At 38.9% G+C, this 23150-nt stretch overlaps 1 protein-coding gene and 1 long non-coding RNA gene across 2 annotated transcripts; both read right to left on the bottom strand.

Moving 5' to 3' along the window:
- Nucleotides 1-5198: 5198 nt before the first annotated feature.
- Nucleotides 5199-7764, bottom strand: LOC147485439 (serpin-ZX-like). The gene is made up of 3 exons (XM_086572011.1): nucleotides 7680-7764; nucleotides 6557-7502; nucleotides 5199-6214 (listed from the first exon to the last, which is right to left on the bottom strand). The coding sequence occupies exons 2-3, from the start codon at nucleotides 7478-7480 to the stop codon at nucleotides 5348-5350; spliced, it is 1791 nt and encodes a 596-aa protein (XP_086428137.1). The 5' UTR covers nucleotides 7481-7502; nucleotides 7680-7764; the 3' UTR covers nucleotides 5199-5347.
- A 1017-nt stretch (nucleotides 7765-8781) lies between these two features.
- On the bottom strand, nucleotides 8782-10333 carry LOC147485438 (uncharacterized). Its single transcript, XR_015201782.1, has 2 exons — nucleotides 10219-10333; nucleotides 8782-9839 (listed from the first exon to the last, which is right to left on the bottom strand). It is a non-coding gene; the product is annotated as an uncharacterized LOC147485438 (long non-coding RNA).
- Nucleotides 10334-23150: the final 12817 nt, after the last annotated feature.

Raw genomic sequence — 23150 nt, 5'->3', positions numbered from 1 at the left:
AGTCAGTGCAAGTTGAATGGAACATGGAGAGAACACAAAATTCTTGTCTTTGGCTTTACCTAGTGCGAGATCCTTAGCCATTCGACGACATGCAAAGGGTATGCTCATCAGGGCACCAGGTCGACCTCCAGCAATACCAAATCTTGGGTTTCCACCCCCATTCCATCCACGCACACAGGGGCGGATCTATGAGTTGGCTGACCCGGGCTGTAGCCCCCTTTAACTTTGCTCAAAAATCATAAATACATTGGTAACTGCTGCGCAAAAAAAATAGTGAGGATTAGTGCTAGTAGCCCCCTATTGTTGAATCCTGCAAAGCCCTGCACGCACAGCATGACTCGTGTTATATTCAGGACTATTTGGGCTATCAAAAAGATTGCTTAAGCCGGGGGCGCCGTCCATGCACAGTGCCGTCAATCGTTGGGCTATATGCGCTGGAATCTCCAAATGTGTAATTCCTTTTAGACTGCTTATAACGATTGACCTCCACTTGTTTTCCGTCTAACTCATGGAATGTCTGGTGCATAACCTTTTCCACGGCTGCTTCAGTATCAAAAGAAATAACTCCAAATCCAAAAGACGACGCCTAGTATATTCTACACAGGTAACATGACCATATGTCCATATGTAGCAAAATATTGGCGTAATTGCTCTACTGTGAATGTGAGAGGCAGGCCGTGAACAATTCTCTCTCTTTTAACATCCATATTCCCGCGAAAAATTTGTTGGGCCTGAGGAGGGGTATCAATATAAGAAAGCCCAATTAGCAAATCAGCGCTAGCAGACGATATGGGACTATAGGCCACATTCAAATTTTGGGTCCTGCCCACGCAATTTAAAAAGCCGAAGTAATTTTTTTTTTACTATCCCCTACCGATGATCAAACGGTGGGGAAACGCATATATAGGAGAAAAAGAAGAAAGTAGATAATAACTTATACGAACTTGCCCATGATTGAGTTGGTCTCGTCTTATATGTGTAGTATAGAAAAGTTATAATGTCGGTAGCACAACTGGTCAGTTTGATTCCTCTCAAGGCCACTCACGAGATAGTACCTGGTCGAATTTCCAACTAGGGCCTCGAGATTAGTCAAGGTGCATGTTAGCTGGCCCGAACACATGGTTAGCATATATACATGGTTAGCATATATATATATATATATATATATATATATATATATATATATATATATATATATATATATATATATACTAGAGTTTGCCCGTGTCGTCGACCTTTGAACAACTTCATGCGCTTCTTTAGATTACACGCTACCTAGTACCTCTACATGCCCGTGAACATTCTATAAACAGCCCTAAAACTGGAATTTTCTAAAGAAATAACTTCAACATTTAGTAGAGGACAACTTCAACAATCAACCACATATTTCCATGTACATATTTACACCAAAACATCACCTGGTAACTTGATTATCGGAATAAAAAGAAGAATAAGCAGAGGCAACTTGAGTGATCAATTCCAAACAGATAAGATGCAATTGTATTTGTACCATTGATGCAAACATTAATGTGCATGCAAATTGGTGAACCTTAATGAGAACTTTTACTCCATAAAAGCGGGAATAATGTTATCCTATTTTACTCCATAAACAAAATCGTGCACATGACTATAAACTACCAAAACTCTCTAGGACCCCAACGAAGACCTCTTGTAACTTTTGACGCTATACAAGTTTACAAATGACAAAACTCACTACAAAAGAAAATGATGGTCATCAGCAAACAACTCAATCATCTAAGTCACTCTAGGAAGTACAAATAGTACAAGACCAAACAGAAAATAAATGCTCATACTTCACAATGTATAACCAAAATTCAGAATATAATATAAACTATTACAAAAGCAAAAGGTTTAGAAAGACAAAGACAATGTACTCCATCCTATAAACATGTCTTAGGAAGCCAAGCTTGATGTTGCATGGAGGATTTTGTTTCGGTCTGCATAAACAATGAATCCTCACATCCCTAAGCAATTACTTCAGAACATATTATGGAGAGACCTTGGATGTTCTTGAGAAATCAAACATCTTCTTAAGCGCACTAACATAAGCTCGGATGCTGGAGACAACAATATCCATTCCTGCCCCAGTCCCACTGTCGAGAACAAACAATTATATAAATAGAGAGAAGGCTATTAACATACGACAAAAAAGCGAGAAAATACATCAACTTTCCACACCTGAACGTCCGATTGACTGTTTGCAGTTTGTACAATAACAACATGATCGAGTTCATGGAGTACTCAAGAAGTGTCACCTGTACCTACAATGGTAACAACATGTATTCGATTGCTAAATTACGAAAAGCTAAAAAAAAAAATAACAAGAAGGCTGAGCAAACCTACAAAAACTGAATTTTTTTTCCAACATCCCTAACTTAATTAACCCCATGAAAATGCTCCATCAAATTAGTTTTTATTTATTTATTTATTTATTTATTTATTTATTTAAATATGACCCTTAAGTATCTTCACAAAGGTGATAGGAATTTCATCAAAACGGCCTCTAGCAAACCTAACCAACCTAACCCTAAATATATTCGAGTAGGCTTTAGATCAACTATTTGTGATCTTTTTTGTAATGTAATAGCCTTCTATACTATTATAAGATTGTTACTCAAATCCAAATTGACTATACAATGAACCATAAAACATCCTACCGAATTACATAACCCATGAAACAGGGAAACAATCACAGTTGTTATATATAAAAGATCAGTTGTTACCTGTTTCACTTTACCTGAGAATAAGCAGAGATCACTAAGTTATAGTGATTGGCCAAGGTCCCATCGCCACGTTCATGGATGATAAAAATAAACAACGCCAGCTAGTTTTGTCCATTATGTGAGTGTGAGAGGAATAAAAGCGAGGAAGGAAAAACGAAAAAATGAAAAGAAACATACCTGAGAATCAACAAAGATCACTAAGTTTTGAAGATATGAGAATCAAAGTTTCTTCGTTCAGCTAAAGACCATATAAACAGACGTCACCATTCAATAGGAATTGAAATAGATTTGTACAGAACTATAAATTCAGTTGCTATAAGATCAAAAAGAAGAAATTAGGGAAAAAAATCACTAACCAAGGTGTTCAAACAGTTCTTCAACGCAATACTGACAAAATGTAAATACACTCCAACTCACAAAACCTACATAATTTAAACGAAGCAAATTAACCAAGTAAGAGCAAATACAAATGTATCAATTTGATTAATTACTATAAATTCAATTAGAAACTACTCAACACGTGACTATAAATGAAAAGAACTTACGGAATATAGTAAGACTTATGGGTAAACAAAGTTTGGGGTGCGACTTTACGAATTTGGATGAGGCCGGAGAATACTGATTATGTCTGAAAAAGTGCACCTTGATAGTGTGACATATAATTGACCGTGGCTAAGCTTCAGTGCGAAGGTCAATCCCCACATACTTCACCGATTGTTCTTGTGACTTATTTATAGGTAATTGATATATATATGTGTGTGTGTGTGTGTGTAGGCAAGTTTATGATTCTAGATGTCTTTTAAGAAAATAGGAAGTTGCAATTTCCTAAAACACCAAAGGGCGATTTCAGCCCTTTCTGAAAGGGTCTTTCAAAATTATATGGGTTTGCAAGTTGCAATCTAGCTTGAGCACTAGGACCTGCTCAACCCCATAGCAAAATATGCATGTGCTTAGGGCCTCGTAGCCCAAGCCCCCCAATATAATTCAACCCACAACACCACTGCTTTTCAGCCCCTATTTTAACGGTTAGATAACGTTTTTATATTAGAAAGTAGAAAATTACATTAGTTCTAACAGAGAACAAGCCCATAGATGGTGCCGACTAGCAAAGTCGGTAAAATCTTTGAGTGATGATACCAAAGGTCTGGGGCTCGAACCCCGCCAGCATCAAAGAGTTACTGATCTCATTTAAAACAGGCTTACAAAAAAAAAAGGCCCATAGGATCGGACAGAATTGGAGATTAATTTAGCTTCTAGTTTGGGTCGGCAGATAATTATGGCTTAAGGACAAACCGGATTGATCACTGCTTAAAGACGATATTACCCTCATTTAAGTTTTTATCAGTTAAATCAAAATCCCACGTGATTTTTCAATTTTGTTTTTGACCCTCAGCACACTCACACTTTATGTTAGGACTAACATATATGAGAAATTTCATTTATTTCATAGTGTACACATGCATAGTAGTGTTTGCATGTTTGTTGGACACATGCATACTGGTGTGTGCATGTGTGGTAGTAGTGTTTCCATGTTTGATGCACACATGCATAATGGTGTGTATGTGTAGTATACACATATGCATAGTAGTGTTTGCATGTGTGTTATACACATGCATAATGGTGTTTCTATACACATACATAATAGTGTTTGCATGTGTTCTATACACATGCATAATGCTATGATGTGTGCATGTGTGGTAGTAGTGTTTGCATGTTTGTTGCACACATACACAATGGTGTGTGCGTGTGTGGTATATACTTACATAGTAGTGTTTGCATGTGTGTTATGCACATGTATACACATGCATAATGATATTTGCATGTGTGTTATACACATATATGCAGTGCATATCATACATGCATAGTGGTGTTTGCATGTATATCAGAAAAGGTTATAATTTGTATTAATAAAAAATAATTTGCTGACGCCCGAAAATGTCCTTATAACGAAATTATTAATGATAGATGCTGATGTCAGCCCGTTTTTGTTCTAAAACTGTAATTATTGGTCAACCATGCCTAAAACCGAAATTATTGGTCAATTTAAGTGTTTGGGCCTAAATCTATGTAGTTCTAAACAGACCCTATATTTGCCCTTGTCCTTCTCCAACCAAAAAGAATCACATCTTTTGGCATTCAAATTTTGCTCAAGACCCCAATTGTCTTGAGCAGTCCCTGTTGAGCACTAGCTCGGTGCCTATTATAGAGCAAGAAAAACACAAAAATTTTATTTTCTTGACTCTATTTTCTTTTAGGTATTTATTCAAACCATCAAAGATTTTGCCCTCATTAAATTCAATCAATCTATACGCAAGGAGGTACCACTTAAAGAGCTCGAGGTGCACAGAACTTACTAGCAAAATAAAAGAAACGTTTATAGGCATTGAAGAGAAGGGGTGAGAATGAGGAAATCTGGTCGATCTATCGTATCACAGTCTCACACTAACATTATTCGGTTATTCCATTCCAATTGAGCCATGAAACAAATTATTCAAAACAAAATACACCGTTCATCGAATCGTCAAACCTACCGTTCACATGATAACAAACCATCAACTAATAAAACTAACAACCGAGGAAAAAAAATAAAAAAAATAAAAACACTAAAGAGGCTCGAGATCCTTTGTTCTATGATATCTTTTCTTGCTTACTCCGGGGTTTGTTCTATGATATCTTTTCTTGCTTACTCCGGGGTTAAGGACATGCCCCATGAACAATACCATCCCGCTTTCATTCTCTCTCACCATGAACATGAACGGATGATCTGCCACAAAGTCAACACACGGACGTGGAGGCGGTGGACCAGCACTACTCCCAATATAAGTAGCAACAGTACCAGCAGCAGCAGCTTTAGTTCCTTCCTCATTAACTTCTATATGTGACTTTTGATGAACGTTTGAAACACGAAGTCCGCCACCAAGTACCATCTCATCAAGTTCTGATTTCCCGGAGAAAGGCAACTTTAGTCCAACACCTTGAAGAATCTCAGATGCTTCAACGTAAAATGTCATCTTGAACTTTGGTATCATGAATTCTCTCACGTCAACTACACTTGGATACAAACTTACATACTTTTCCAAGAACAATGGATCAGAACCCACCTGCTCAATAATAGGCCACAAACCATCTACCTTGTTAGGAAGTATGATATACATGGAAAAAGTTGCTTTGTTATCCTTACTGCTCTTATATGGTAGTCCAAGAACTTTAAAATCTTCGAAAGTATCAATCCGCTGGTTATCGTGGCTAGTCACGAAAGGAACTTCCACAGAATTTCCATCAAGAAGGTTAAATTTGGAGTCCTTAGTGGCAGACTTACGAAAGGGTTTCATCCATCTTCCTTTGAAATAGAGTGCATTTGCGAGCACGAGTACCGTATCTGGATCTAAAGGATGAGGTATAACAGACTTGATGAGACCATTTGTCGCCTCTTCCGCCCATTTGTTCACTTCCTCAGTTATCTCGATTGCCTTCATCCACAATATCATTGTTTCATAAGAAATTAAAATGAAATAATATAATTTTCAACGGCACAAAAATGAAATAATTCTAGTTCCTGCATACATATTTTCCAATAAACATAAATTTTCTACTTAGACAATGAAGCCACTGTTTTCTTCAAATGATCAAATCTTTCAATTCTTGTTCAGCTTAGTGATTTGTTTATAACTTTATATAATAATAAATGCATGGTTATTAGTATAGTATCAGTTCTTTAATATATCAAAACAGTTTTCAAGCTATAAATAAACTTTGGCAGTATAGCCAGTTTCAGAATTTTGTTCTGAAAAAAAAAATGGACTGATGATCACCTTGTTTCGGAAGTCTACGCTTTCAGCCTTGGCTTTGTATATCCTTTCAGCAAGAGTAATGAAGGTTGGTTTCAGAGTGCGAGACTGGTCAACCCAAGCACCACCAACAAAAGATAAAATAGGTCCACCATCAGTGGATCCAGTGAGTGTCTCAATAAATTTCCAAGCAACTGAGTTGAGATCATCCAAGTTTTGAGCCTCTAGAAACGTGAGCAATTCCTTTAAGGTGGAACCACTGGAACCATTTGTTAAAAAACTCAGTGCAAGTTGAATGGAACATGGAGAGAACACAAAATTCTTGTCTTTGGCTACACCGAGAGCGAGGTCCTTAGCTATTTGTCGACATGCAAATGGTATACTGGGATCACTTACATAGGCATTATATGGGCTCCTCAGGGCATCAGGTCGACCTCGAGCTAATAGTCTCGGGTTTCCAACAACACACCGACCAGACACAGCCCCAGCATTAATCGTGGGGCTATGTACAACAATCGCAGGACTAGTTGGGCTACATCCATGAATTGTGGGATTATATGAAGGGCTGGTAGGACTATACGAAGTACTACTAGTTGGGCTATACCGAGGAATTGTAGGATTATATGGAGGGCTGGTAGGACTATACGCAGTATTACTAGTTGGGCTATATCCAGCCATAGTAGGGTTATATAGAGGGTAACGATTTACCTGCACAGGTACTCCGCTTACCACATGCAAGGTCTCCTGCATAACCTTCTCCACTGCTTCTTCAGTATCGAAAGATATGACAACAACTCCAAGACGACGGGGACAGCGAGGGTAATAACTACTCTCGTTGTACTTAACTTCTATATCAGTTACATGACCATATGTCTCAAAATATTGGCGAAAGTCTTTTTCTGTCCGAGTGGGAGGTACCGGACGAACAGCTATCTTGCTTGTCTCCATATCTCCACCTGTTTCACTTTTCCTGCAAGTATGAAATACCAATTTTTCACGATCATAAATGTTGGACAAAGGTACAATAAAATTTCATATAAAACTAGTAAACTGTGAATCTTATTTATATAAATTTAAGTTTAAAATGACCTCCCTATCTTAATTGAGATTTAAGAGAATAAAAAAGGTGTAGAAGGTAGAGAATTACTTGCCAAATGCCAATTGAGTTGCAGAGCAATTTGGAAAGCAACTTTTAGGAATCCAAAGAGGTTTATATATAAGAGAGGCTAATGGGCAAATAACTTCACGCAAGTAATGTGGGACTATTCCAACAATTGAACTTGGGGATTTCCACTTCCACCGCGCAATTTTAAAGGCCCAAGTAATTTCATTTCACAATTCCTGTTTGATCAAAATAATGGGGATACACAGTAGGATCATCAATCAAGTACGTGGCTCCCTATGTCTTCACCCTTTCAAGGACGCGACGTCATCACAAAAAAAAATGTAAAAGAAAGACCAGCGATGCAAACAAAAGGGCTTAACCGCAATCAAAATAAGGGTGTTTCATTCCCCATTTTCCTGTTAGGGATATCTGGTCCTGATTGACAATTTTTATTAAACCCATACTGCTTAAGGATATTCAATATTTGCCACAGTTCCCTACGACCTGAGACATGATACAACTTGCACTTCTGAAGTTAGGTTGTCTGCAGATGACGGTATGTATGTATGTATTTATGTATGTGTTATATGACTTGTTGGTTTACATTTCAAACAGGAATTGTTATTCTAGAATGCAAGTTGAAACAAGTGTATAATGCTAAAGAAAAGTTGAGAGAATTGAATGTAGATCATTGAACCTCAGGATAAAAAATGCTAGTATAGAGGGAAGTTCCAATTGGAAACATCAAAGAAAGAACGAGGAAAGGAAATCAACACATTGACTGGTTACGTCATTACAATAACGAGAGACCTAAATCCATACAAAAGTACCTATTTTGAAGCACACCAATTCAAGACAATGGAAGCGTTAAACTAACAATGATGTGATTGAAGCATATAACCAAAAATAGCATTGTATGAAATCGACGAACAACCAAATTCCTAACCACGAGAAGAAGCGTTAACCTGGTATGGCAATGCCTACGTCCACCACCAACAATTGATAGTATTTTGGGCAGTGTAACAGAGATGCATTAATACGAAAGTATCTACTTTGGAAACAAGTCCAGACCGTGAGGGTGCTTTCCAAATTATGTTTCCTACTTAATGCATCTATTGCACCTCCCCGAATACCAACAACAATCACAAGACTAAAAAACTGTATAACTTCAATCAGGTAGCAACCGTACACTTACATCGTGTACACAAAAATGTGAACTGAGTAACGAAAGAAATGATTCAAAATAAAACTGGCCATCCAAACACACGATTCATCAGACGAAAGTTGACTTCATGTTGGATATGAGATCTCTTGTTGCTCACTCAAATAAGAGATTAATGACATGTCCCATGAACAATATCATCCCACTTATATCATCTCTCACCATGAACATAAACGGGTGATCTGTCACAAAATCAAGGACGGATAATGTAGGTGGAGAATAACAATCAGCACCCCCTTCTACTCCAATAACAGTGACAGGAGCAGCTTCAGTTCCTTCCTCATTAACTTCTATATGTGACTTGTGATGAACCTTTGAAATATGAAGTCTCTTGCCACCAAGTACCGTCTCATCAAGTTCTGCTTCCTCGCAGAATGGCAACTTTAGTCCGACACCTTGGAGAATCTTAGAAGCTTCAAAGTAATATGTAAGCTTGAACTTTGGTATCCTGAAGTCTCTCACGTGAACTAACTCTGGACGCGAACGTACATAATTCTCCAAGAACATTGGATCAGAACCCATATTCTCAATAAGAGTCCACAAACCATCTCTATCATTGGGAAGTATAACATACATGGAAAGAGCTGCTTCGATATCCTTCCTTTCGGAAGGAGTCTGGACTCTTCTTCTTCGCCTAGGGAAGTATCACTGCACTCTTCTTCTAGGCTAGTCATGAAGGGAACTTCAACAGACCTTCCATAAGGTAGTCTAAGAACTTTGAAATGGTCAAATGTATCAATAAACTGCTCGCTGTGGGTAGTCATGAAGGGAACTTCCACGGAATTTCCATCAATAAGGTGAAATTTGGAGTACTCAGTAGCAGACTTATAAAAGGGTTCGCTCCATCTTCCTTTGAAATAGAGTGCATTCGCAAGCACAATTACTGTCTCTGGACTCAAAGGAATGGGTGAAACAGTCTTGATGAGTCCATTTGTAGCCTCTTCAGCCCATTTGTTGACTTCCTCAGTTATCTCTCTGGCCTTCATCCACATAATCATTGTTTCCATCAGAATTAATTAGAGTCATATCAATTATTATTTCATTAACAATTATAGAAAGGAAATAATTCAAATACTGTTTTCTTCAGATTTTTTACTAATCCGTCAACATCTTTTCGGATAAACATAACAAGTAGCTATATACTTAGACATTTAGTTACTGAAGCTATTGTTATCGTCTAACTTTTAACTAATCTTTCAATTTGTTAAGCTTCCATGTTTTCTGTTCAGTTTATGATTATTCAAAACAAATCATGATATAGATAAAGATAATAATGAAGTCATGATTAGTACCAACTACTTTCATATATTTTAAAACATACTTCCGCCGCTAAAAAAAAAAAAAAAAAAAAGGACTCACCTCATTTTTGAAATCTACGTTTTCTGCCTTGGCTTTGTAAATTCTTTCAGCAATGGTATTTAAGGTTGGTTTCAAATTTAAGGATTTCTCAACCCAAAGACCACCAACAAAGGATAAAATAGGTCCACCTTCAGTGGATCCAGAGAGTGTATCAATCAGTTTTGTAGCAACTGAGTTGAGATCATTCAAATTTTCAGCCTCTAGAAACGCGAGCAGTTCCTTTAAGGTTGAACCAGTGGAACCATTTGTTACGAAACTCAGTGCAAGCTGAATGGAACTTGGAGAGAACACAAAATTCTTATCTTTGGCTTCACCAAGTGCGAGATCCTTAACCATTCCACGACATGCAAAGGGTGCATTGGAATTATAGGCAGCAGAGGCTGCAGAGCCATATCCAGGAGTATTGACTACTTCACCTAGCCTGCAACTGCAAGGCTGCAAGTATGGAACACCAATTTAACATATATAGGATTCAATATATTATACTTTTAATCATGCTTGTTTGCGTGCATAGAAAAGTATGAGAAAGATCTCCTCATAAGATAAATTGGTAAAAAAAATCTTATAAAGGGGAAACTAACCCGTTACTGTGGCTGTAGCCTGTGGCATATAGTTTGTATGCAGGGTACTGAGCTTTGAACAATTGCACATAACGAACGGAGTTTGTTTACACTAAAGTACAAAGTAATTTATCTTAAGATTTTTGCTTGAGATACAAGTATGCCAAGAAACAGATACAATCACGAGAATGAGTAGAATTCAGTATCGTGTTAAAAACACATACATACGAAAATCGACACACTTGCTAAGTCCATAGATTGCATGGCTAATTAGATAGAGACCGGTTCCTCTATAACCGGGTACAGAGATAATCTCTGTACCTCACACACACATCTGTATCTCCGCGCACACATACACATCTCGGAGTACACACACAGATATCGAGGCACATACACACATCTCGGATTCGGATCAACGGCGAGATAACACGGTTACAGAGATGATCTCTGTACCCGGTTGTAGAGATCTCGAGTCCAATTAGATAGACAAAATTTTCGGCTAAAAGGAATTCAAGCTAAACTAAAAGATGGAAGTTGTATCAGTTATGCTTTAGTAGTGGTATATACTGTATAGTTGTTGTTGTGAATAATTAACTGCGGAAACAACGTTACCCACACCAAACGGATCAATCCTACACAAAGATTGATCTTTCTCAATAGACAAGACTTCAACACCCTCCAAGCAATATCCCAACACTTCTCAATATCAAATAACAAGCATATGAAATAAAACAATCAATGTAAAAGAAGAACAAACCACAAGACGAGATATATCGTGGTTCGGCAATTTGCCTACGTCCACACTACGAGGTTCCAAGCTTTACTAGATGTCCCGATAACAGATTACAAGTCTCTCTCAATTCACTCACAAAGAATGAACACTCAACTCACAAAGAATTGTTCTCTTGTAATCACTCTCTTTCTTGGTTTTGGAAAAAGTAGGTTTTCCAAAACTGATTTTGTTTTTTTATACTAAAACAAAAAATCGCGATTCTTGTAAGCGAGGCCCGCAAACAAAAGACTTCGAAAGCGGCGCTCCGCTTTGCGAATGGTCGCGCCAAAATCAACGATAATCGACCGGCGGGTCGGTCGCTCAAACATATCTTGGAGCTGGTCGCGCTTCTTCGAGGCCGCCTCGATCGTGAAAAGCGTAAAAAAATCCCTTTTTCTCTACATTCTCCACCTCGGTGAGGTTTTAACACATAAAGTCAAGCCGAACACATCCAAAGAAGATCACATCCAAAGAGGAACACCTCCGGCCAAGGAAGACTTCGCGATCAATCGCCTCGGCGGGCTATGCCCCCACACCGGGCTCTTTTCAAACATGTAGGATTTGGAGCAAGTCCAAACAGTGTTGGAACTTAACTCCGGTGACAACTGTCGTCAGCATATCAGCAGGATTGTCATGAGTGTCTACTTTCTCAAGTGCTACATCACCATCCTCAACGACATCCCGTTTAAAGTGATAACGGACATCAATATGCTTGGTCCGACCATGATGAACTTGGTTCTTCGCCAAATGAATAGCACTCTGACTATCACAATACAAAGCAACACTGTTCTGCTCAATACCCAAATCATCTAGAAGACCTCGAAGCCATAATGCCTCTTTCACTGCCTCTGCCACTGCCATATACTCTGCCTCGGTAGTAGATAGCAAGCGGTGTAGCTGTAGCATAGACCTCCAACTAACCGGTGCACCATGCATAGTAAACACATAACCAGTAGTCGATCGTCGTCTATCTAGATCACCTGCATAATCAGAATCCACAAACCCACTGACATAACAAGTGCCTCCACCATAAACTAATCCCACATCCAAGGTACCGCTTCAAATACCTTAGTACCCATTTCATCGCCTCCCAATGTTGCTTCCCCGGATTTGCCATATACCCGACAACACTAAATCGCACTCGGAAATGTCCGGGCGATAATGCACACCATAGCATACATCAAACGCCCACAACACTTGCATAAGGAACATTTGCCATATGCTTTTGTTCCTCCAATCAACTAGGAGAGAACTTAGGCGAAAAGCACGAAATGCCCAAATAAAGGTGTAGAAGCCGACTTTGCACTCTCCATACCAAATCGAAAATTACTTTCGAATGTATTTCTTCGAGATACAACTATCCGTCGCTTCTTCCTATCTCTGTCAATCTCCATGCCCGATTATCTTCTTGGCTCCACCTAAGTCTTTCATCTCAAACTTCGAGCTAAGTTGAGATTTCAACTTGTCTATCTCCACCATGCTTTTGGAAGCAATAAGCATGTCATCCACATAAAGCGGGGAGATAGATGAAGTCATTACCACGAAGCCTTCTAAAGTAGACACGCGGATCATACTTACGCCCGGTGTACTCATGTTGCATCATGAATGTGTCAAAGCTTTTGTACCATTGCACGGGCGACCGCTTTAACCCGTCAAATGACCGATTCAATTTGCATACATAATCTTCTTTCAAGAACGACAAACCCTTCGGGTTGTCTCATATAGATCTCTTCTTCCAAGTCCCCATGCAAGAAAGCGGTTTTCACATCAAGTTGCTCTAACTCCCAAATAAGTGAGCAACTAAACTTAATAACACACACGAATGGACGATGTTTGACCACCGGGAAAAATACCTCATTGTAGTCAACTCCTTCCTTCGTGAAAACCCTTTGCTACCACTCTTGCCTTGTACCCGATCTTTCGGTTCGGGAAGGACCTCTTTCTTCTTTCGAACACCCATTTATTGCCGATAGTCCTTTTGCCCTTTGGCAATAAAACTAGGTCCCATGTGTGATTTTTATCAAGAGATTCCATCTCTGCTTGCATAGCTACCAACCAATCTCTAAATGAGCATCTCTAACGCCTTCCTTGAAGCTATCCGCTCATCATCTTTGATATTCGGTGCATATGCCACTAAATCCACCGACCATAGTGTTTCACGGCTTCGTGCCCATACTTGTGCACTTCTTTAACTTGTCTATGTGGCTAGTGGTCAGCCACTACAAGTTCGCGGATGCTCTTTGCTCTTCTTCCCCTGTTCTTTGTGTGGTTTCATGATTTGGTACCTCATCATGATCTAACCAAATATCTGGCGCATCGACAACTCAAGCTCATTAGCTTGAACTTCTATAGACTCACCATTACGCCCGCCTACTTCCGCTTAATCGAAGATAACACCGAAGTCTCATCAAAGGTAACATCTCTGGCGACCCGGAACTTGTGGTCTTCTAGACACCACAATCTGTATCCCTTTACCCCATTTTATGGCTTCTAAGAATATGGCCTTCTTAGCTCTAGGATCTAGCTTGATGTCCCTCACATGGTAGTAAGTCGTCGATCCAAACACTCGCAAGATACTATAATCACCGGGTTACTCCGACCACACCTCATAAGGTGTCCCGCAATCTATAGTCGGTAATCGGTGACCTATTAGACAGGTAACACGCCATGGACACTTTGATCGCGCCTAATACTCTTTTGCCTGGGCGGCATTAGACAATAAACATCTTGCTCTTTCAAGCAAAGTTCTATTCATCCTCTCGCCATTCCATTCTCGTAGGCGTGCCCTCGACCGGTCGGTGTCCGGCAATTCCCTTGCGCCGCAAGAACTCTTGGAAAGGTCCATAGGTATACTCGGTTACCATTGTCGGACCGTAATGTCTTTACCTTCCTATCCTCGTATGATTCTCAACCCTTGCCTTCCACTTCTTAAATGTCTCAAACACTTCATCTTTTCGATTTCATCATATACACCCACACATAGCGAGTATGATCATCAATGAATGAGACATAATAGCGGTTACCTCCCTTGGAAGCCACCACGGAGGGTCCCAAACATCCGTATGCACATAATCAAGGATGCTGTTGTCGTGTGCTTGCTTGACTTGAACTTGACTCGTGATCGCTTCCCATAGACGCCTTGAATGCTCACGCGAACCCCATACTTGGCTTCTTCAAGTTCTTCAAGAACCACGCTTGACAACTCGGACAAACCCTTTTCACTCATATGCCCTAAACGATATGCCACATCTTAGTGCACTTTCGGAATCATTACTACATGCACCCATCGCTACATCGCCTATCACCGTACTACCAATCGTGAGTATACAAGGTTCCATATTTTTGACCCTTCATAACAACTAAAGAGCCATTAACAATATTTAGGACTCCACCTTCGCCCACAAACTTGTGGCCTTTGGAATCCAAGGTACCAAGAGAAATAAGACTTTTCTTTAGCTCAGGAACATGTCTCACATCGGTTAGAGTCCTCACTACACCATCATACATCTTGACCCGTATAGTTCCAATTCCTACCGTCTTACAAGCAACGTCATTACCCATTAAAACAGAACCACCATCAATGCTCTCATAAAAGAAGTAAACCACTTTCTATTCGGGCACATATGATAGGAACATCCGAATCAAGAATCCACCTTTTCGGTCATATAGTCTTGTGTGGACACACGTAGACCCGAACTCATCCTCTTCAGAGCTGAAGCATAATTTGCCTCAAATTTTGCCTTACCTTTCTTCCATCCATCTCTTTGTTCTCTTTCTTGGGTGAGGACAATTACTTGCGTAATGTCCTTTTTCATTGCAATTGTAGAGACCGCATATGTTTTAAAGGCTTCTTTGACTTGGACCTAGAATTATCATTACTTGAATAATTCGCTCATACAATTTCCTCTTACCACTAGCCCCCGACTTGCATCAATGTTATTCTCTACACGTGTCTTCTTCATCAACTCACTCATCGAAAGAAGTGCACTCAACTTCGTCAAGATCGACGACTTCTCTCCGTTCATGAATGTAGTCATTAGATGCTCATAGCTTTCTCAAGGAAGGAGAATATTAAACATGCCGCTTGATCCTCATCATCCATCTTCATACCAACATTCAAATAATCCGCTAGGCGCCGACGGAACTCACTAACGTGCTCTTGCATCGTTGAACCATCCACCATCATGTACCGATAAAGACGCTTCTTAAGGTACATCTTGTTCGTCATGCTCTTGGTCATATACATAGACTCTAGTTTGAGCCAAATACCGGCGGTATTTTCTCCCATCACACTATACATGACCTCATTAGCAAGACATAACCGGATTGATGAACAAGCCCAAGATCGAACTCTTCCCAATCATCATTACTCATACTTGCGCGCTTTAGATTTAATCCCCTTCAAAGCCTTGGCAAACCTTGTTGGATGAGGATGTCCTTTACTTGGACTTGCCAAATCCCAAAGTTATTCTTCCCATTAAACTTCTCTACTTCAAACCTTGCGTTTGACATCTTGGGAGCCATCTTTCAAGTTACACACAATAACCCCAAAAGAAAAGCGGTTTCACCTCGAAATTTAATCGAACACCTTGTTACACAAATTTTGAGTACTAAACTCAAAATCCTAGGTCGTATACCTAAGTCTCCGATACCAATTGTTGTGAATAATTAATCTGCGGAAACAACGCGTTACCCACACCAAACGGATCAATCCTACACAAAGATTGATCTTTCTCAATAGACAAGACTTCAACACCCTCCAAGCAATATCCCAACACTTCTCAATATCAAATAACAAGCATATGAAATAAAACAATCAATGTAAAGAAGAACAAACCACAAGACGAGATATATCGTGGTTCGACGAATTTGCCTACGCTCACAATCGCGAGTTCCAAGCTTTACTAGATGTCCGGAGTAACAGATTACAAGTCTCTCTCAATTCACTCACAAAGAATGAACACTCAACTCACAAAGAATTGTTCTCTTGTAATCACTCTCTTTCTTGGTTTTGGAAAAAGTTAGGTTTTCCAAAAAACTGATTTTGTTTTTATACTAAAAACAAAAAAATCGCGGTTACTGTAGCGAGGCCCGCAAACAAAAGACAAAGAAAACGGTCGCTAAAAATCATCGAGCACCGAAGCGGCGCCCTTTGAGCTGGTCGCGCAAACATATCTTCCGAGCTTTGGGTCGTCGGGTCTTCTTCAAGCGCCGCTACGCGGCGCCTCGATCGATCGAAAAGCAGAAAAAATCCCTTTTTTTCTCTACAGTTGTCTATGTTCAAAAACTCATTTCCCAAAACAGAGATAGACTTCCATGAAGACTGCAACTTAAAGCCACTCAAGGGTTCACAAAAATTTGCATTCAAGTCAAAAGAAAAGTAGGAAACTTCATTAAAAGTAGGTTCAACCTTGGGTATATACAGAGTAATTTGTTAAGCAACTCTAAAAAAAGGGATACAGCTTTGAAACTAAAACATCAACAGAATAAACGGTAAATGGAATCAGGCATGGTATATTAAAAGCCAAATTGGAAACCACATGTGAAACCAGGCCAATGCTTGCCAAATTAGGAATTGAAGTTCTTTACAAATCAGCTGCTATTGTAACATGTTACATGTTCACGGGACCAGGTTACACTGAACGCCGATGGGTCAGGAACTCAAGAGGCGAAGTGGAACTAGCTTATATATATTAAAGAACAAAAATGTCACAACCCGATTTTCTAAACAATTAAAAAAAATGAATAATTGAAATATAAATATCTCAACCATCAGTTGGTTCAATTGTCTAAAAACCCAGGCTATGACGGGGGATACAACACATGTAAAAACCTAAAACCCACCTCACAACAGGATCAACTTAACAACAAAAATCTCCAAATTCCTCAACTATCAATTTATTAAAAACTTTCTTCCATCCCAATACAAACATAAACAACTTTAAGAATAACAATTTCCAACATCGTATTCTCATGTCATATAAAAATGTAACCTACGTTATTACATCCTCACAAAAGATCAGACCTAATAAACTAAACTCCCAGACTGCTCCAGGTGAGAATCCCAATCACACGCCAAGGTTTCATCACCGCTTCCACCTATGTTCCCAAGAACACACCCACGCTAAGCCAAAACAAAGCAAACATGAGTCAAAGAAAATGGAATTTTTTTGGTATGAGTAGACTAACCACATATAACCATTATCATACTTTAATTATTCAAACAATCACTTTATTTTATCCCATAACTCAATCATTCACAGCTTGGAAGACAGGTAGTTCCGTCATTTTAACCGGCATAATTTCTTCCCAAGCAAGACTTCCATTATATAACTCATTATAATACCTCATTTTAATATCTAAACCATTGAATTAAAACTTACCGATATCCACTGCTGTATAAGGGTAGGACCGCGTCCCTGCACAAAATGTTATTAAGTCCTACCCTCCTGCAAAATAAAGTTAGAACTTCTATATATCATATGTATATATTATATTAGGTATTCAAAAGAAAACCCAAACACTCACATAATCAAATTAATACCACTAACCCGCAAGGCGAATACCTTAGTTCCTCTCTAGGGCAGTCCAAACAACCCGGGTATTCATGAACAACTCTGTAATGTGCTAGGAACTAAAAGCCATGGTTTAATTAGATGCAAACTGAAAAAACATTGACAAAGTGAGAGTTAAATCAGATTCACTTCGAACAATGGAAATTACTAAGTGAGACATGAGAGGGAGTCCACTCTATAGTAAACGTACAATTATGTGGGTCTGCCTAAGCCGTAATTGCTTCAAAAAAGATATGCAAATTGGAAGAAGCGTCCAGGAAACAAGTGCTTTGCAACCTTACGAAAAATAACACGTACATGGATACATACATACAATTAGTAAAGCGCATGCATGTACATTAATATGAAACATACCTTGAGGAATGTGGTGGTGTTGATGGTAGAGAAGTTTGTTGCGAGGTGTATTTGCGTTTATAGACACGGTCAGAATCCATGCTTTTTGTGGTGTTGGCTGAGAAGAGAGGATGAATGTTTTTGACGTACTTGTTTTTGGATCACTTCAATTTATAGAAGGCTAAGTCTTATATGCAATTTTGAGATGACCAAAATATGTCAAAGGGTTTAGTAAACTGAAGTGGTCGTGCGATTTTTGTTTACAAATATTGTTATGACAAAAAATTTCATTATGCGTTACCCTGTTAAAATTTTCATAAGAGAACGGAATCACGGATGTCTCTGTTTCCGTGTTTCGTAAGAAGAAGAAGAACAAAAACCAAACAACAACAACGAAGAAGCTCATTCCCACCACGCCATGCAAACACCAGGTTTATCTTGCTCTGTATTTTGAATTTGACATGGTAGAACGTTAGTTGTCACTGACAATGTCACATAAAAAATGAGCAATAACAACTGGATAGGATGATTATTCTTCATTTTGATGATGGCCTTCACTGATGCAGTGACCAAATCTAACCACACCAAGGTGTTATCTTATTTTGTTCGGAATTGATACCAAGATTTATGCCTTTGAATCTCAGTCCTCCTACGAACTTTTTCCTTAGATCGTCAGTGGGGTTGTTGGATCTCGCTGATTGAATTGTTGGACTCTGCTGATAGCCACTCTTGACATTTTTTGCTATATCAGTTACGCCTCTCTGTACCTCCCTATGATATTACCAAGTCGTCATGGTTATCTGTTGCCCTGTGATGCTCCCATAAGCATTTCCTAGTCCCTGGAGCTAATAACACCGCCTTGTGCCTTGTTTTTTCTCCCTCTTACAAATGGCAGGCTCTGCACAGTAATTGCGTAAAATTTGCAAATCCTGTAAGCCGGGAGAAGCTTTTGTTTGCCATATAACGTGCCCAAGACAGGGCCTCATAGAGACAGAGGAGATGTGCACAAATACTATATTAAGTTTGTGCGTCGAATCGTAGCAATTGGTCAACTAAACATGTTTAAGATACGTTAACAAACACTGAGATCAGGCTTACCAACGCTAACCCTGTGTCCAAAACACAAAACTAACCACACCAGCCATATGTATGTTTTAGATTCCTAAAGCCACTTAATGATATTACTTACTATCTTTAGAGTACTTGTTAGTTTAAACCATCACTTTGCAGGGTTGAACCGTTAAAAAGAAAGGGAGTAATAGTGTATCGTCCCAAACAGCAATATCGTCCTTGTTTCTCAAAGCCAAACCCAAGGTAACGATTGCCAAGGGCAAACCTTTACATTCCTTCACAATGTTTCCAGCAACCGTTTTGAGAAGATCGACAACACCACCAGCTTTACTTCGAAATAGATTCCATGACTCTACTTCCGATAAGACTTCAACTTCAATCTTTTCGTCCATTTCCATACTTTCACACACGCCTTGGATCCTTGTTGTGAAAATGACCTTGCAGCAATTTCCGCATTTTTGTAAGGAATGCCTACTTTAACTAAATCCATCGGCTCCCATACATCATCTAAGCACAAAAGAGTCTTTCTTCCTTGATTAAGTCTCTGCCACAGTTGTGCTGCTCTTGTAGACCTGAGATTTCCTGTAAATTTCAGGTCCAATTTCTCTGCAATAGCATCTTGGATCTTTTCCAAGTCGGGCTTCTGAGACACGACAACACTCGTAAACTCATCAAAGAGTTTCTCCTTTTTCACTTGTGCCATTATTGCTTGCATCAACATGGTCTTGCCAACTCCCGGCATCCCAAATATCCCGACTAAGCTGATTTTATCATTTTTCAATGCCGCGATGACTCGAAATTCAGTCTTCGCCCTTGATGCAAAAGTTTTAAAATGCTATGTTACTTTGGAATTTATGTAGGATCCGTGTTGAATTAATGGATACACTGTTATATCTAGGATATATTTCACACATATATTGTCATTTATATCTAGGATATATTTCACACATATATTGTCATTTGCCTTGGATTATTACTGTGATTTTTTCTTTTAAAGGCTGAAATAGGATAACGACGAACTAAAGAAACTCGTCTGAAAGCTACTATAATGCACTTTTAAGGTAAAAGTCTAGACATCTCAAAGTCATGTCCCTGCAGTGGTACATGACGTTAAATTGTGACGGGGAATATTATTATAGATGTTATATTAGAGCATCTTTAGGAGAGCTACAAAAAAAAACACCAAAATTTTGAACCAAAAAAACACCAAGCAACTTTAGGAGCAACATCAAATTTTCACCAAGCAACTACGCGGTTTTGGTAAAACCGCCATAATATAAATTTCACGCGGTTTTCCCAAAACTGCACCACTAAAGCCCAACTGACAGGCCCAAGCCCACGCGGTTTTCCAGAAACCGCGTGCTATATCCATTTAACCCTCTTGGTCATGTGATGTTCTCTTCATTTTTCATGTTCACTCCTATCTAAACTCATCTCCTTGAACAAAAAAAAAAACACTACCAAAACTCTTGACAATTTTTCAATGGATCATTCATCTTCTTCTGATTCTTCATCGAGCTCGAGCTCTTCAAATGATAACACTTCAGTTAAAACTCATAAATTAGTGGTTATTGCTCTACCTTTGGTTCGACATCGTCTGAGTTTATTGCGTCAGCAAGAAGCGGAGTCTTCTTATAGACCGCATGGTGGTTCGAAGAAAGGAAGAAAATGTAAGAATCGTCAGTACGAGGCAACACTGGCTCGTGTAAATGCTAACTACTTCGGCGCAAATCCTATATTTCGTGACCACGACTTTTGACGCCAATTTCGTATGGGTCAGTCATTATTTACTCGTATTTTCAATCATCTTAATCATAATGTACCATATTTTCAACAAAAAGTTAATTGTGCATGTAAGTTTGGGATTAACCCAAAAATAAAAGTAATTGTTGCTATACAAATGCTTGCTTATTGGACTGCAGCTGATCTAGTAGATGATATGTTACATGTTGCTGAGCCAACTGTTCATGAATGCATGCGCTATTTCTGTGATGGAATTATTAGAATTTCTGGAGGTGAATACTTGCGCAAACCAAATGCTGCAGATATTCAACGTTTGCTTAAAGAGTCTGAGGAACGCGGATGGCCTGGAATGCTATGAAGTATTGATTGCATGCACTGGCAATGGAAGAATTGCCTATCCGCGTGGCAAGGGTCTCACACTGGCCATAAGCATAAACCAACAGTGATTTTGGAGGTAGTTGCTGATTGTGACGCCTGGATTTGGCATGCTTTTTTTGGAATGGCGGGTTCTCACAATGATCTTAATGTGTTTGACCGCTCACCAATATTTGATGATATAGTCAATGATGAAGTTATTCCTTGTAACTACACTGTGAACGCCCATCATTATGATATAGGCTATTATTTGGCTGACGGTATTTATCCTAATTATGCCACCTTGATTCAAACGATTGCTAAACCGACTATTGCACAAAACAAACATTTTGAAAAGAAGCAAGAAGCTGCTAGAAAAGACATAGAGCGGGCGTTTGGTATATTACAATCGCGTTGGGCTATTTTAGCGAATCCGTGCAGGTTATGGTATTTGGAGAACATAGCTACTGTTATGAGGGCTTGCATCATTTTACACAATATGATTGTGGAAGATGAACACGAAACGGATATCCCGCAGTATATTCCTGATTTGGAAATACCAAATAGAGAAGGTGCATCTGAAGATCAACGCCACTTTGTTCTATCTCGTTGGGCATCTGGCGTTGAGAGGGTTCGTTCAAAAGTTGTTCATGATAGATTGAAGAATGACTTGGTCGAGCATTTGTGGAGTAGGCATGGGCGGCGTGGTCAGACTTGATTTCTATTTCTATTTGCACTTCATTTGGACTTAATGTTTATTTATCGTTTCAATTTTTATGTATTTGTGTTCCAAGTTTATTTCTATGTATTTGTGGTTTTATGAAAGGATTTGTGTATATGAGAATTTTGAAAATACAAAGTAGACTCTGCCGAATTTTTTTTAGAATGATCAAAAGTATCAACTTTAAATTAAAAGAAAATATTCAATTAAAGTACATTCTAATTAAAATCAAAATACAAACTCAAATTAAAAGACATACAAACTCAAATTTAGACTATGCACTACTTTGACTACTACCAGTGATATTGCCAAGTCGATTCTTCATTTTTTGTAAAATTTCTGCCCTTTTGAGTTGCCAAATTTCGTGCTCGTCTTCGGGTAATCCTTCTAATTTCATTCCTAGTATTTTCGCATCATTTTCATCTTCTCGAACTCGGAGCGCATCTTCTTCAATTGAAGTTTTTCTTTTTGGATTTGGAGCTTCCAATCCATCAAACTTTTCTTCAATTGAAGTTTTTTGAATTCTATTTCATCTTTTTTTAACTGTCTTTGAGCTTCCAATTCATAGCCTTCTTTGGTGGTTTTAGAAAGTTCCACCAGAAAATCATCAAGTTTCTTAACGGATTTCTCCACTTTATAATCACCTTCTTCTTTCTCTTTTTGCATTCTTTTATTGTCTTCTTTCTTTCCAAGTGGCCTATCCTCAAGCCCATGAACTTGGTGTGGATCATAATCCATTGGTTGAGTTGTCGCAGTTGATATTGGAATTGATGAACCTCCTTCCCCACTATTTGACTTCGACT

Source organism: Coptis chinensis, chromosome 7 (assembly GCF_015680905.1).
Source record: "Coptis chinensis isolate HL-2020 chromosome 7, ASM1568090v1, whole genome shotgun sequence".
Taxonomy (NCBI): domain Eukaryota; kingdom Viridiplantae; phylum Streptophyta; class Magnoliopsida; order Ranunculales; family Ranunculaceae; genus Coptis; species Coptis chinensis.
Note: the sequence above shows the minus strand (reverse complement) of the source record. Positions and strands in the feature narration are given on the sequence as shown.